This window comes from Bemisia tabaci, chromosome 5 (genome assembly GCF_918797505.1).
Source record: "Bemisia tabaci chromosome 5, PGI_BMITA_v3".
Lineage (NCBI taxonomy): Eukaryota > Metazoa > Arthropoda > Insecta > Hemiptera > Aleyrodidae > Bemisia > Bemisia tabaci.
The window spans coordinates 49925956-49942489 of record NC_092797.1 but is presented as its reverse complement, the minus strand read 5'-3'; the positions used below and the strand labels follow the sequence as shown (position 1 = coordinate 49942489).

Genomic DNA, 16534 nt, shown 5'->3' with positions numbered 1-16534 from the left:
GTTTTCAAGGAAAACAAAACAAAATTGGCGATTTTTAAAGGATAAATTGAGATACGCATTTTTCGCAGCCCAGTTATCTATACACTTCTTTCATAATGAAATTTTTATGATAATTTGAGAAATTTTAGCAAAAAAAGGCTACTTATCATGAAGACCTTCAGCAGAATGGTTTTTTCCACTGATAAGTATGATTATTCATCTTTACTTTATCCTGCCTTTTCATTATTTAAGAAAGACAAATGAGAGCAGAGGGAATTGAATTCACAAATCAGACTGAACGAAGAATTTTTGCAATTTATTGTGAACAATTACTATAGATAAAACCATTACATTCATTGGAAAAAAAAGTATGAACAGAAAAATTAAATTCAAATTAACCTAGAAGAAAATTTCATGCACTGGAACGATTCATTCTTCCTTTCCTGCCAACTTTAATTTCTTAAAATTGGTGACAAAAAGGATTCACAATAAAACAAAAATAAAAGGGAATTCATAAAAAAAAACATGCTAATAAACTTCAGGAGAATTTAACAGGAATTCCATAAACTACAAGTCCTGCAGAATTAACATAGTAGACACAAGATTCCCGGGCAAACCTCAGAGAGCGTAATAATTCCGGCTCAGATTTGACTACAATCTCAACTTTCCCCGAGATGAAACCTAAAAATGAGAAAAATCAACAAATTATGTATACAATTTTTAAAATTCTAAAATCGGATAAGGCCCTAAATGGACCATGTATACATTCTAAGAAAGCTATTCGGATAAAAAAAAGGTACTTTTTACGAGGGATCTAAGAAATAGGAACCTCTTACTCTCTTGGCACTTGTAGAGTGAAATTTTCAACAAATTTGAGTTAAATGGTAGTTTTAAGATTGTCTACAACCATAGGTCTTGCTGCTGAAAATCTATTGTCCGCAGAAAATATTAACATACAGGAAGTTGACTTTAAGTCAACTTCCTGTAGTTATTTTTACAATGATCCTCATGGAGAGGTGAAACCGCAAACCCATCTTTCCCTGTTCTAAATTCATGTCACTTGATTCCCTTTCGCTAATAGCTACCCAAATAACTGTCAAATTCTAACCATCACTAAATATTTGATTTTTCTAGCTACCTACGTGTAAAGAATTTACACCAGAAATGTCTCCTTTTTAGATAGCAATGATTAGCGCAAATTGGAACTGTTTTGAAATCGATTTGCCAATTTTCAGGTTTCTTAAAAGATCCACTATCTTAATTTTGAAATAAAAAGATAATCCTTTTTTTTTTTTTTTTTTTTTTAAAAAAAAAGATGAAAGATGGATGCAAACAGTTTCATATGTTTTCCCGCTCTTCTGAAATTCCTCAATCGAACAATTTTGATTATTTTTAGCAAAATCTAAGTAAGCGGGTGAATCTCCTTGTTTTTGCAGGCGTAGTATGAGATGGAACAAAAGAAACTTACTTGCTATTTCTGCGGATTTTCCAGGAAGCCAGTTATTTAAAAGAGTGACACACATGTTGTCAGCATCATTACTTGTAACTTTCCACAGCATGCCTAGCACACATGGACTGAAAAAAAAAAAAAACCAAACGTTACTTTGAGGAAAGCCAAGTTCATAATAAACGATCTTGAAAAGAGGTTTACAGAAAAGTTTGAATGCCAAGCCTGTGAAACACTAGTTTCAAAAGGGTTTAAAGTAACATTTATCAATATAAAATCATTTACTTAAATTAACAATATAATATATAATATTCCTGGAATAAATCGCTGATACTATGTTGATTTAATTGTTTTGGTCATTGGTTTATTTACTGGTCCTTGTATGCTCGTGCAATAATTTGTAATTTTTGTATTCATTTGATGGATAAAAGTTTAAAATAGCACCCACAAATAAGTAAAAAATAGACATACTCTTAAACGGGTAAAGAGAGGGTAAGAATAAGTGAAAGTACAGGCATTTGTGATCGAGTTTCGATGTAGGATAACAATGCCATTATAAAAGCACAATGCATCTCACTATCAATACTTGGTTACCATATCTCATGATCAGACAAACTTTTCCTTCAGGTTCTCAATTTAAATACATACTAATCGAAGACAATGATTTTGGCACTCTCTCCAATTTGCCTCCCAGGAAGTAGGCATATGCATGGTCAAACAGCAAAAACTTGTATCTGATCTGCGGTGCTTCAAAATTTCCTCTCCTATTTTTTCTTCTCTGAGGAGAGAATCACTGAACATTTTTCACACAATCTTCACCATGTAATCGGAAAAAAAATCACTGAAACTTTCCATTGGAAATGCCCAAGAGTTTCCTAGTATAAATTTAATTTGCGAGGAAAAATTTTGGAGCGCTGAAATGTAGTTACGTTCCTTTGTATGGAAAACAACAAAATGGCTGAGAAAATCACTAATCATTACCTGCCGGCAGTGAGGTACTTCATGGCTAAACCAGATATACATACTCTTCCTCCAAAATCCTCCATTTTTACACTGCTACAACCAAACAGTAGAGGAATGGCTTTGACATCTAAGCTAAAAATCATATCACTTGAAAAATATTGAGTTCCATTCCCATGGCCGCAATACCTGAAACAATAAAATTCAGTAAGAGCCGCCAATCCTTTCCAAAAACCATGACATTCAGGGGTATTTATAGAAAAGTTTTTGTTATGAAGTACATATTTACTTTTCTTTCAAAAAACCAACGAAGCAAACATGTTAAGTAACATACGAAAGTAAGGGTTTGGGATCAATTGTTTTAATCCAACATAGCAGGCTGATAAGACATCAAGATGCAAAATATTTCATGGTTGAGATGGGGCTATGTCTTGTCTCTTGAAGCTGACATAGTTTCAATTATTGGGCTGCAGAAACAAAATAATTGATTTAAGCGAAAAGTTGATGTGCTTGGGTCGACTTAATCCTGTCAATTTTTTGGACTTGAAGACCTTATGATTTATAAGTAGGATCTAATCAATCATGACCATCATTTTCATGTATCATAATTTGAAAAAATATCTTGCGCTCAAAGATGGATGGGTTGACAATACTTTCACAGACTACATCGCTGCACTAAGGTAGAGCCCTGTGAGAGACTATGTGAATCATAACACAGGAACTGAGGTCATTGTAAGTCAGAATAATGAAGCCCCAACTGTCAAGACTACATGCCAAAAGTCATCTCTGAATTCCCAAGACTACATAAAATACGAATGTCTAGATTCTGCCTTTGAACAGTCTTCACTTTAATTGATCTAAACCTGTGTCTCACCAAAAAGGAAGTTTAGACTTGCACATGGTATTCCTTTCACTCAATAGCACAAGTACCATTGGTTTGCAGCAAAGCATTTGGCTCATAAATAAACCATCCGTTTAATTGGATTTTACTTGGATAATCTTAGTAAAAACTGATTAAATTCTTTTTGCATGTATTCTATTCTTGATTTATTCCAATGATGAAACTGCAGAAATGCGTATCTCCGTTTGCCGCTTTGCAGACTTTCTGTCATACTTCATTTTCTACATCAAAAACTATAGGATGTCATTTCTTGACAAATTCTCTAATTTTTCTTCTGTATGTGAAGAATATTCTACGAAAATTTCAAACCATTATTTTAATTTGGTTTATTTTCAAAAAATGAAACAAGAGCGAAGATTTTGGAACACCGTAACCAAGATACAAATATTTGCAGTTTCGCTGTTCTTTCTTTGTACTATTCTTCTAAATAGTTCTTGATGTATTTTTAATCCCAAAAGCAACCTTTCTTTTAAGCAACATACAAATAAATCTTCATTATTTTATTATAATGTATAAGTTTACACTAAAACTTACAAAAGGAAGGAGTGATTCTTTAAAGCAGCAGCAAATTCTTTATCTGGTGGAAAACTGCCAGCAATGCCATCCCAAGACGGAACACGACTAGATATAAAATCACACATTTTTTCCTCCATCTTACTCAAATCTTTACCTGGATTTATCACATAGTAGCCATCTTCCGGTTTTTCAATGATACTGGAACAAGAAAAAGTATAATTGAATCAAATTGCGAGAATTAGAAAGATGTATGATGAAAAGGAAAAACTAGCGATCCTTTGAAGGTTATTGTTAAGCGATATTAATGGATAGTCTAGTCAGATGAAGAAGCAATATAAACTAAAATTACAATGTTAATAGCGAAAATATGGGGGAAAATTCCTTGAATTTTTGAGGACCAATTAACAAATTTTCTGAACCATGTCAACCAAAAAACCCTGGAGGATTAAAAACCAAAAACCTGGAGGATTAAAAAAAGCAAAAAACTCTGCTATAAATGGCAGTAGCACCCATTTTTCAAAATTGATTTTCTGAAAGGACAGGGTGAACTAAGTTTCCAGGAACTCTTCCAGATTTTCTTTGACCCTAAACAGATAAAGAGACCTTGCTTTGAAAACGGCAAACATGAGACCCGTTAGAAACAAGAATTTTGTAGGACTCTGATGACGTAGCCAGGCAAGGGAAACAGTGTTTGCTGAATATCTGAACTCAGCTCAAAGCATTGCCTTGTTACATCAACTCAATTGTCAGCTTATGATTGATCGGATTTTGATTAGCTTTATCTCTCCTCAGAAACTTTTCAAAATAGAGAATGAAGGTGAAAATTCCATTAATTTTTCATCTTTGATTAAACTTGATAACTTTCCCATTAATTTTTTATGCATCAAAAAATCCTGGACTTTTTCAGGTTCTTATTTATGTAGCTTGCAGCCGTAGTATTTTGATACTTACGAAAGCATGCAAGAAAAAAAAACCAATATACTTACAAGCATCCATCTTTCATTGGAAGTTGCTGTTTGAACCTATTATACATTGCATGGGCGAAGTGAACAGAAAATATTCGGCTGACAGGATGTCTTCTTAGCACTGGAATCATTTCCCAAGGTACTTTATCTAAAATCTTGAGAAACAAACAGATTATTCAAAATTAGCCGTGACAGAAGATCGGATTTAATTATCAACTGACTTGAATGGCAAACATCACCAAGAGCTAAGCTTTTTGAGACACGTTAGATACCCAAGGAATGCAAAAAGTTCTTGGCCTACTGTATTTTTCCGAATAATTTGCCGTTTGCGATGAACATACAAATGTAGCCTCAATTTTACAGAACACATGCAATTTTTAATAATTAAACCTATCTTCCCACTTTTTTAATCCAGTTTTATGGGCCTTCTCAAGTTCACAGGCAACGGACTGCGCCACACCAATTGCGAGGTCTAAAAGTTTCTGCACTTCTGGGATACCCACTTCTGACTTGTCTCTGTCAGAAATCATTATCAGTATCAAATATTTAAATTCAGAAAGCACAGAAGATCACTTGACATCCACAAAAGGCAATAGAGGCTGAAGGATTTGCAAAAATGATAATGTATTTTTCATTGCTGGAAATTTGGTTTAAAAGCACTTCTGCGCCATTTAAAGCGTTCATATTGGGAAATATTTTGTATAAAGTCTATTCAGAACTAGTATTTTTAGAAAATGAAAAATCTGGCCAGATCCAAGCAGGACTGGATAGCTTTGAAAAGTAGTCTTCTTAGGTGGATAAATCTTATCTCGATTCCATCGAAAGACTCCATGCAATTCCTTACCTAGTGTCTTTAAAAATTAGTAAACAGTTGAAAACTTCAATATTAAATAAGTTTGAGATGTTGACCATCTTCTCATTGTTTTGAAACATTTTTTAAAAAAAATATGATAGGCATGAAGACATCGGTGACTGACTGTCATTAAAAAACAGCTGCTGTACGCTACTAAGGACTTTCTATGAAGATATAATTTTACTGAAGACTCTTAAGAGTAGACCTAGATACTCTTCTCTAAAGATACATTTTCACATGCAGCCCGCTATCTTAGAAAATTCATGTTTCCCACATGGAAAAAAAGACAAAGGAGGAATATAGCTATAAGACTGGTCTCCTACGTTGTTCGGAAGCCGTTAGTCCACCACAAGAGCCCTTCAACAAGCTGAAAAATCACCTAGCTAAAGGCACCTCCTCGGTGGCAGGCAGCCTGTCGACTATTCGATCCGTTAAAGGCCTCTTGCTGCATGACGGCAGCTTCCATTTGACTTAGTTAACCGATTACATAGCTTCATTCTCTTCTAGTCTTGTCTTGCCAACCAGACAAACACGAAATTCCAATAAAAGCGGCCTACTCGTATCTCACAAACACAAAAAAGATTTAAGTAAAAACAAACTATTTTCTTTACTCACCTCATCTAAAATTAATAACACAGGATAACGCTTCGCTACAGCTAAGTTTAAATTTGATTCTTTGAACTCTTTGATAGCTTCAATCATTGCACAGCGAGTATCTTCATCATGAATGCAATCGGAAACAGCTGCTTCTATTTCTCCTAAATCTAGATGACCCGAGCCATCCATAATTTGATATAAAAGGGTGACACTATTCTCTGGCAATTTTGATTTACTGAAACAAAAAATTGTACAGACATTAACGAGAAAACTTAATTTTGGAGGAAACAAAAATATTCAGCTAAATTGTCCAATAGCGAAAAATGAATACTGAGATTTTTTTTCATGTGCCTATAGAAAAGTTAATGCATTCCATTAAATTTAATTTTTTATCTAAAGGACTACGCACAGAGTACTAACAAATTTGGCATCAGCTAAATTTCAAGATTTTTTGATACGATCTTCCTTACAATCTCCTGGGTAAGATGAGCTTTTAAATTTGGACTTCCTATTTGACTATCTCTAGAACAACAGGTGTGAAGGATGTGTTTTCCGAAAATTTTTAAGGCATGATGACGGAGAAAATGCACGACAAGGTTCGAGCTTCTCTTTCTTTGTCTCGTACAAGCTGGGGAGGATCAGACAGCGCATCAACTCAGTTAAAAACGAAAGGCTCAATACTTTCGACTCAACAATGATGCATTTCTTCATTTGATAAAACGTGTTAAAAAGCCAAAAAATGCAATTTTTAAATCAAAATTACCTTGATGGGAATAATTTTTTTTGTTAATAGGAAAACATTTATAGGTCTGGTGATAGTATCAGAACATCATCTACTTGAATTTTACACTGAATATTTTAATTCTTAAGTTTTATAATATCCTCACAGAGTAAAGTATTTAAACACACCAAAATTGGTTATTTTGAAACACACCCCTTAAGAGATGTATTTGTTAACACATATAACACAATAATGATGAATGTTACCTTAGAACTTTATCAACTGTTTTCCGTATATCTTTTTTCAGATCACTAGCGCAAAGTTGTCCCAGCAACATGCATCTCCATTGTTGAAGCCATTCCGAATTAATTTCATCTACCAAAACCTGTGGAGCAGAAAAAAACCCAATGAGAGAGATGCAGGTAAACTAGTAAAACATTAATTTTGAAAATGGAGATGTTGCATGTGTGAGAAATTTGCGATTCGACTATTGATTCTTACGTAAAAGTTCACGAGAAACACGATGGTGCCACTGGTTTTCTCTGAAATCAACTCCCAAGCTCAAAAAAAGCTCACAAGTTGAGGCCAAAATGGAGGGAATATCCCCCGCTATCGTGAGAGTCCACCTCTACATCAAGACAAACTCTCCAGGCAAAGATAGGGAGCAAATACGTTAGCAGGGTTGCCCTGTTTTCAGTTTTAGAGTCCCCAAATAAAGTGGCAGCCCTGTTAATGTTTATGGGGACTCTAAAACTGAAAACAGGGCAACCCTGCTAATGTATTTGCTCCCTATCTTTGCCTGGAGAGTTTGTCTTGATGTAGAGGTGGACTCTCAGGATAGCGTGGGATATCCCCTCCATTTTGGCCTCAACTTGTGAGCTTTTTTTGAGCTTGGGAGTTGATTTCAGAGAAAACCAGTGGCACCATCATGTTTCTTGCAAACTTTTACATCTGAATCAATAGTCGAATCGCAAATTCCTCACACATGCAACATCTCCATTAAGGGTTTTTTTTTTGTTAGCATGGTGAGGCAAAAGGAAATAAATGATTTTTGAGTGCGACTAAGAGTACTATCAGACAAGTGACAAGTGAAAAATTTTATTACAGAGATTTGAATGTTTTCAACAGTTTGTACTCATTCTACCTTAGTTGTGAAGATCATCTCAGAAGTAATAGTAGTATTAATAGTATTATAGTAGTATGACCAATGAGGCACCTTCATGGAGTTCAGACGATTTCAGGATAGCTGTTATGCGCCCAAAGCTGGACCGTTCTCCTTAACTTGTAAAAATGACACATACCATATTCCCACAAGGCTCAGTGGCCATCTGATAAGCCAACATTAAGTTGTATCGACAACTTTGGCAGACGCTACAGAACACAGAATTTTCATTTAAGTTCATTTTCGAAAAACTACTATCTATAATCAAAATTACATACCTTTAAAGCTTCACCATACTCCTCACGGGTCGATTTGGACGGAGGCTGAAGTTTGGAAAAGATTCTCGTGTTAGGGATGCAAGCTTCACGTAACATTTTTGAGGGAGTGACTTTCTTTGATGACACTGGAGTGACAGCTTTTTCGATGATTTCAAAAATAGAGGATAATTTTGCAGCTGTGATGGATCCTTTTGGTAGAGTTACACAGCAAGGCTTCCTAAATTTTAAAAAAATAATTGTAAAAAATATTTCATTGTTGGGCAAATAATTATTTAGTAAAAATAGTTTGAAATTAACAATTTTACAGAGATAAGAGTAGTTGTTCCTCTAGTGAATTTGCTGAAAAATTGCAATGTATGCTTTAGCAAAGTCTAAAATTTTAGATTCACTAAGTGAATAATTAGCGAGAGAATTGAGGAATTCATACATGTTAGAAATTCTCACTTCATAAAACGCACTGTAGCAAAGACATAATTTGGTACAGAAACGTCACCTCAAAGTGAGTTGGAAGATTGACCAATTGCAGTTGATCATTCCAGAGTTAATACAACTTGATCTATTTTCTTTTTGGTCAATCCTACATCCTGAGTGAAAAGGACGTCATCATATATATAAGCTCCAAGACCTCCTAATTTTGCGTAACTGGTGACGCTTAGTTCCAGCGTTCTACCGGGCCGATTTTAATGATTTTTGCGGCTATCGACGGGCAATTGTCTCTAGATAAGCCAACTCTTTTCAGATTTTCAAAATATGGCCCAGGTTTTTTTTATAACAAGTGGTAAAGTTGCGAATTCTCCCATTTAAACAATGTAAATTTATACTTTTTGTCATAGTTCGTTTGAGCGTTCTACCGGGCCGATTTCTATGATTTTTGCGTAAATCGACAGGTAATAGGCCCTAGATGAGCCCGCTCTAATCAGATTTTGGAAATGGGACCCAGGTTTTTTTAAAATCAAGTTATAAAATTGAGTGAATTTACGGAATGCTCCGGGACTGCTACAGCTATGCGCGGGAGGATGCGCAGTGGTCGAGGAGGTTGCGCAGAAGCTGGGTAGCCTGCGCATCAGCTCTATACTTATCTACACAAGATTCACGCCGATTATCATCAAACGAGTGGTGGCCGAGTCGTCTAAGACGTCGGATGCGTCCACTTAGATCATGATGTGGGTTCGATCCCCGACTCCTGGCTATTTTAATTATTACCTGATTATCATTGTTCGTTGTTTTACTGCAATATTTCATCAAGCAGTCATTCCAAAACGCGTCCTTTTGACTTCAAAAAAAAAAAATTCTTTATTCATTAAAACCAAAAATTATTTCATTCTGAAAGTAAAGTATTCCTCATATCGTAATTTTTTAGGGGAAAAATAAAACTAACACTGATAGAAGATAAAAATAGGGCCGCGTGGCGACCAGGGGCTACGCCCCCTAGTATTAAACTGTTGCTTCCTTAAAAAAAGCTTCAAGTAACAAAATAAAAAAACGATAAAGAACAATAGTTCAATGAAAAGAATACCTTGCGTTCCGGCCACAGGAAAACCTTGTGATGTGGAAAACAGAATTTGAGCTCGGAGTTCCAGCTTCTCTGGGGGTGCAACGTGTTTTGGAGGAAAAGCCTTGCGTCAATTGGACCAATGTCCATTCTAGAATATCAAATTACATAGTTACAGAAAAGTGTTCCTCATGAAAAATTTCCATTTGTTTTAAAAAATAGTTGCAACCGATAAATTGATACATTCAAATAACAGAAATCAAAAATCTACAAAGTATTTCTGATGGAGGTTGACTTTTTTGACAATTAAGTGTCATATTACTGACAGAAGCGTCTTTCAATCAACAGTCAATATATGTACATACAAATTTTGGTTTGGAGCCAATACAGCTGTTCCTGATTTTATGGTACTATTTATTCATGTCATAACCTCAAGCAATGTGTTTTCTGTTTCTGATACAAAAAATCTTGAATTTTTCTTAACGTCTCCATAGATTTGCATTAGAACTCACATCAAATTAGTTGGCAACTGGTTGAACTCTACAAAAAGAGGAATACTCCAACTGTCCAATTGCGATCTTAGATCAGGATTGTTTCAGAATTTAGAGAATGAAATCCCCTAGCATCTCCCTCATTTCCCTCACAAATTTTGGAGGAAAATGCCTGACATTAGACCATATATGAGTTGGTAAAAAATCGTCACCTCCAAACCGGGACACACAAATTTTTTTGTTTAAAACGTTAAAAATATTCTAGAAAGCAATTAAAGGAGATTTAACATTTTTTTCCTGATATTTCCTGGTTTTCTTAAGCTTTCTAAAATTCTCTGACATTCTTAATTTTCTCAGTCTGCAGCGACTCTGCTAATTTGACTAAAACACACAACTCCAGCTGTGGGCAGATGTGTCAGTAAATCAACTGCATACAGGCAGTCGGGGATAAAAGACTTATCTGACAAAGTTTACGGCAGTAAGTTAATGAATCGTCAGAGGCTGAATGATGCAGAGCATTCAAAAATATCAACAAAGAAAGGTGTCAGTTGATGTTTTGGTAATACAATCATACTTGGAAATACAGAAAAACCTAAAAACAGGGCGGTAAGACATTGGTGTAGGGAAATATTTGAAATTGGTATTCTGACATTCTCTTTTCAGGATACCATGGGAGGCTCCATGGGAGGAACTTTGTAAGTGAGCACACTCTACACTTATGCACACAGCGCAAAACCACTTATTTCCGTCTGCAACTTTGCAGACTTCTTGTTACACCACATTTTTTTTTTTTTTTGGAAAAGTATTCAGTGTAATTTCTTAGGAACGTTCTTGATTTTTCTTCTCCGTCAGCAGAAAAAGGGGGAGTAGGGGCAATATTAAATCACTGTACAACCATACTTTATGAAGCAGGGAAGGGTGTGATAGAAAGGTTGCAAGTGGGGCAAAACAATGCAATGAGATATATTTTAAAACGGAGTAGAGAAGAAAATATTGAAGGAATGTTGAATGAGTTGGAGTGGTTGTGTATAGAGTTGTTCATTAAATACAGGGCCTTTGTATTTATTTACAAAATTAAGAAATGTTATATAAAAGGTGTGGATGAGGACTTGAAAAAGCTAATGTGGGGGGATAATGCAAAAGGGACTAGGTATGGTGGTAAGGTCTGGGCATACCATGAAAAGGGTAATGTGGATAAAATGATTTTCTATAAAGGGGTAAGGGAATATAACAAATTCAAGTGCTACAAGATGGAGGAATTGGGACTGGAGGCATTTAAAAGGAACTTATTGTTTAAATTGAGGGTATACCTAAACAATAACTGGGGTGAGGGAAGATTGATGAGGGAAGTAGACAGGGAGGGTATAAGATAGGTGAATGTACGGTATGCAAATTTGGAACTGGATTAGCCTTACAGGCTATTTGAAAAAAAAAAAGGAATATTCTGCGTAAATTTCAAGTATAAAGTTGGCTCGTTTCTCTTCATAAAAATAAAGTACAGGACCAGAAACTTTGAAACATCGCAATGGAGATATGTAAATTGGCACTCTGGCCATTCTTAATTGTGGGTTTCTACCACAAATATCTCCCTATTTTTCCAAAAACAAAGGCAGTAATCATTACTTAGAGTAAAAATAAACAATTCTGGAGAATAAAGGATGTCAATTAGCGTTAAAAAATAGAAAAATAATACTGGGAAAACAAGAGGATACTTTCCATAAAAAAGAACAATCTATAAAAATTTGATCCAAAAAATAAAAAAGATGTGAGCTTACATACCTTCTGGTAATTCTTGCAAACGCTCCATGAGGCCTTTATCGTTACTCGATGCATATTTACTACTAAAGTTTATGAGATCAGGATCAAATGAAATATGAGGAAGACTAAGAAATTCTGCTTGCATTCTGAAACAATCATTGTTATCCGTTTTTTACACTGAAAATTACTCTTTCAATAAGATAAAGAGATAACACTGAAATATAAAAATTTAAGTTATAGACTCTCAAATAGGGTACTAAATTAAGCACCACAATACCTGAATATTGTTATAATTTGATAATTCCGACAAATTTTAAAAAATGAAAACGATATTTCTAGAACACCAAGTATAGTTTTCAGGCTGCATGTCTTTAGATGTGTTGAACTGTGGTACTGCATTTGGGACAACTATTAGGTGTCTCTAAACACATTCCTCCTTCCTCTATTCATTTCTACTGTGACAGCAGTTATCTTAAAACTTTGTGCTGTGATTGGACACGTTTCGTGAGCAATGTCTCTCGTCTCGATGAAAACTGTAAAAACATATAATTAAAAAAGATACTCACTCATTAACTTGGCTGATACGAGATACAATTTTGCTGCGAAATCCAATTGCATGACTTTCTGTGAGATGGTGAATACCCATATCGATGTCACCTTTGTCGAAACATTCCAGCGCTGCAAGCTTCCGCAGATCTGAGAAAACAAGAAACAAATTCCTGCTATAGTACATTCAAATGCTAGATGAATTATGAAACTGTGTGGTTGGGCTACTTCTGCAAGATATTATAATGAGTACATAATAAAGGTGGCACCTATTTAATGTGAAAACATGTTTTAAATACTGAAGAGGTTTCTCATGCGGCTGCTAAATGTGGGTGAAAACCAGTTTTGAAGTAACTTGATTCCCTGTACTGCTGTGCTTCAAATGTAACAGTCCATAGAAACGTTGATGAGCGAGAGACAGAATATGATGGTCCGAGAGAGTGAAACAAAAGATAATTTTAAGCTGTGCAGTGAAGCACTGCCTCTTGGACTTGCGACTTTTCTTAGGACATAATTGATCTGCTTAAGCTTCTTGAACCTTTTCAGAGGAGCTTAATGGACATCCAAACATTCTTGAAAAAGATAATTGGGCGTATTTCTGTCAAACAGAACTAAGCGCCAATTTGAGTTCCTTTTGAGGAATTTAGAATGCCGGATAGCGCGTTCTGTCAAACGGACCTAAGCGCCATGGAAAAGCATTGCGAGTATAGGACAGAATGAGCCCGATGCCCGGTTTCGCCGCCAATCCAAGCCCCCCTCTACCTTTCTCACCCTATGGCGCTTAGTTCCATTTGACAGAAATACGTCCAATTGATGGTTATGAGAAGTGGGTAAAACAAAGAACTTCTTTGCAGAGTAATCACACAATCAGAGGGGCTATAAGTGACGTCAAGTCACAACACAATACACGACGTTGTGATCGAACTATCAATAGACGCTATTACTGGCCACGTCATCATAGGGATTCTCCATTATATCGAATTGGATCCAAACAATAACATTGGCATAACCTCTTTCAATGCTACCAATGTGAGAAAATCGATAGATATCGCTTTTCTGTGACTATTGCACTAATAGCGTCTATAGCACGATAAAAGACTAAAAGATGAAATAAAAATGAGGGGACACAAAAATTTGACTTTAAAGAGAAAAGCGAGAGGGAAAGAGATGGGAAGAGGGAGAAAGAAAAGGATGCGAATTGCGTCTAACAATGCAGAATAGAACTTTCATCAGTGATTAACCTGAGGTTTAGTTGTTTTAGTCTTCGACGGAAAAGACTTAAGTCCTTAGATAAAAGAGATTAAGGTGTTTAGATTTACACCAATAAATAGAGGTAAAACCCTAGATTCTGAGTATTGCATTATCACTTATCAGCAGTCCATTAAAGGTTTCCTGGGAGCATCCATGCTGTGCTTCAGAAAATGCTTCAGAGGTAGATTAATGCAAGAAAAGGCATATCTTTCAAAAATTAATTATATCATGTATGTATCCATTTGAAAGGTAAATATGTATGTAGTATAGAAGTTGAGCTTTACTTGGCTTACTTTTATTGACAGGAGCGCAGCAGAATTTTGCATTCGGCAAGACGTTTTTGTCAATGTCCTCCAGCGTTTTCTTCATATTTCATTACACAGATGAGTTTTTTCAGAGAAAATTGAGATATAGTAACGTCATTAGAATAAAATAATATTGTAATATGGCACAAATAAAGTAAAATAAGATAACTTTTACACTTCACTGATGTATCTGAGGAGACAGGACGGAGCAGCGGAGTGTTTGTTTACATCTCAAAGCCCGCGAAAATCCATGAACGGTCGCTCAACGGTGGCAACACCTCAACATCCACCAGAGCGATTCGCGGGAAATTTGAATTGCCGGCTTACATTTAAATGATGAAATCCTAGTAAACTTCAAAATATTGTGCCAAACTTCATTGTTTTTTGTTATTTGCTAAAATTATGAAAAATTAAAATTTTGTTCTTAGTTTGTTTAGGTGTGTGTCTCCTTTTATTGAATTGTCGTTTTTGCCTCGTGGTTTTAATTAGCCTTGAGATCTCGGAGCTGCAGAGTCATTCTATTCAAAGGAAAATAAACATTCTACTTATCAAAACTTGGTAGATTTTTCGATGTGACAACAAGTATTCTTGTTGAAAAATTACCAAGTGGACCAGTCTACCAAGTTTCTTTGGGAATTAATTGTAATAACGAGAATATTCCTCAGAAGTGATGAGAAAGAATATTTGCTTGGAAAAGTGAAAAAAATGATGCAACAAATTCTTCTAAATTCTGCAACACTGAAATCCCAAAATATAGAACCTATTTCAGTTGATACACTGCAAACTCATTAGAAAAACTCTTAAATTACATATAGTGAGTCAACTAGACTCGTGAAAGAATCATGTTAAACAGTTGAATTCTAAAGATCAGAAGAATAAAGCCCCTCAGTAACTCTGCAGACATTATCCAGGGCAAAAGTTCTAACATACCATGGTTTCTACCAACGAAGATTCTATGTACAATGCTGAAAAAGTGAAAAACTCAGATGAGAGAGACCAGGAGGGAGGTGCATTATCTCGTTGGATGATGTTGACAGCCAATCTCTGATTGGTGCCATTACGATGTTGATGAAGGACATCAAAATTAGGCATTTGACTGATTTTCCAAATTTTGCTACCTCATAAGTTTCACCCTTAAATATATGATTCTATGCTCAAAGTGACTGATCCATTTTAAATGGATACATTGGGTATTCTTAGTAGCAGCAGGTCACGGTTCATCAACCCTTTCACCAAAAATATTTCACTTAAGTATATTTTGATGATAAATCAATTAGAATTATCAAAGTAATACATTTTCTTGGAAGTTGCAAGGAACTAATGAGACTCCAACTCACTTCATTAAATAACTTTATCGGTCATATTTATCAAATTAGTGTAGAACCTTTTTCTACCAATTTTTCAAAAATCCGTAAGAAAAAGGTTTGCGGTAATTCGGAATCGGTAATTTTTTTTGAAAAATCGGTGAGAAAAAAGTTCAACACTATTTGGAGATTCCAACTGTTTTGCTGAGGAAAATAGTTTTTGACCACACGTCCGCCTCCTGTGGTGTTGTCGATGTAGCATTGGCTCTAAGATCAGGGAGTCCCAGGTTTAATTCCCTGCAAGACGAACCGAATTTGATGGTCTCACATAACAGTTGTCTGGGCTGGCTATGTGAAGTAGGGCTGAGGTATGATGGAGCTCTATACGTAAGATTGCCATCTGGGAGAATTTGGGGGAAAAAATAGGAAACCTACAGGTGTCACAGTTGTCAAAATGATTCCAAACAGTATCGTAATGTTACTTTTCTTGAAATTGGGCCTGGCAATTAACTGACTTCAAAAAGTCTAAAATACAGAACTTTTATCATCTGAATGCTTTAAAGCTACTGCGTAACAAACTTGAAAAACCAGAATTGCCACAACTATAAACTACTGATACTGATCAAGTACCAACTAAAATCAATTTTTACAATCTTGGATTCAAAAACTTTGATATTACTTTAACATGGGTTTGATGGATTCTATTTAACTTCTAGCCTAATTTCAGGACTGGTTTTGACAAAATTAGGGATGTGAACTTAAAAGGAGTCTTGTGACATGATGATAGAACTGGTTGATTTACTTTGATTAACAATTATTATACAGTACAATGGAGGCATGTTCAAAGTGCTTACAGAAACTTGCACGAGATGAGTTAGCCATTGGTTGCACTCCATTTACAAGCAACTGCGCTATCGCCATCCAACAGTGAATCTAGAATTGACTGTCGTACTGTCACCATGCGCAGATACAAAAAGTAGTCTACCGCGCATAATAAAACATTTCCGA

General features: G+C 35.4%; 1 protein-coding gene and 1 long non-coding RNA gene across 2 annotated transcripts in view; one reads left to right on the top strand and one right to left on the bottom strand.

Moving 5' to 3' along the window:
• The window catches only part of LOC140224680 (uncharacterized), a 378383-nt gene that overhangs the window by 78580 nt on the left and 283269 nt on the right, over positions 1 to 16534 (top strand). The gene's annotated exons all lie outside the window — the stretch shown is intronic.
• Positions 275 to 14452, bottom strand: Sse (extra spindle pole bodies like 1, separase). Its single transcript, XM_019042414.2, has 12 exons — positions 14211 to 14452; positions 12687 to 12816; positions 12142 to 12266; positions 9896 to 10022; positions 8380 to 8596; positions 7206 to 7324; positions 6237 to 6453; positions 4790 to 4923; positions 3822 to 4001; positions 2408 to 2575; positions 1448 to 1554; positions 275 to 660 (listed from the first exon to the last, which is right to left on the bottom strand). Exons 1-12 carry the CDS (start codon positions 14284 to 14286, stop codon positions 518 to 520), a joined length of 1743 nt encoding a protein of 580 aa, XP_018897959.2. The 5' UTR covers positions 14287 to 14452; the 3' UTR covers positions 275 to 517.

What these genes read in the sequence shown, in the direction of transcription:
- Sse (XM_019042414.2), bottom strand. Translation starts at nt 14,286, where the DNA reads ATGAAGAAAACGCTGGAGGACATTGACAAAAACGTCTTGCCGAATGCA. An exon ending in CTGCGCTCCTGTCAATAAAA is followed by an intron (nt 12,817 to 14,210) that starts GTAAGCCAAGTA and finishes TTGTTTTCTCAG; the next exon opens with ATCTGCGGAAGCTTGCAGCG. An exon ending in AAGAATCACTCCTTCCTTTT is followed by an intron (nt 2,576 to 3,821) that starts GTAAGTTTTAGT and finishes TTATTGTTTCAG; the next exon opens with GTATTGCGGCCATGGGAATG.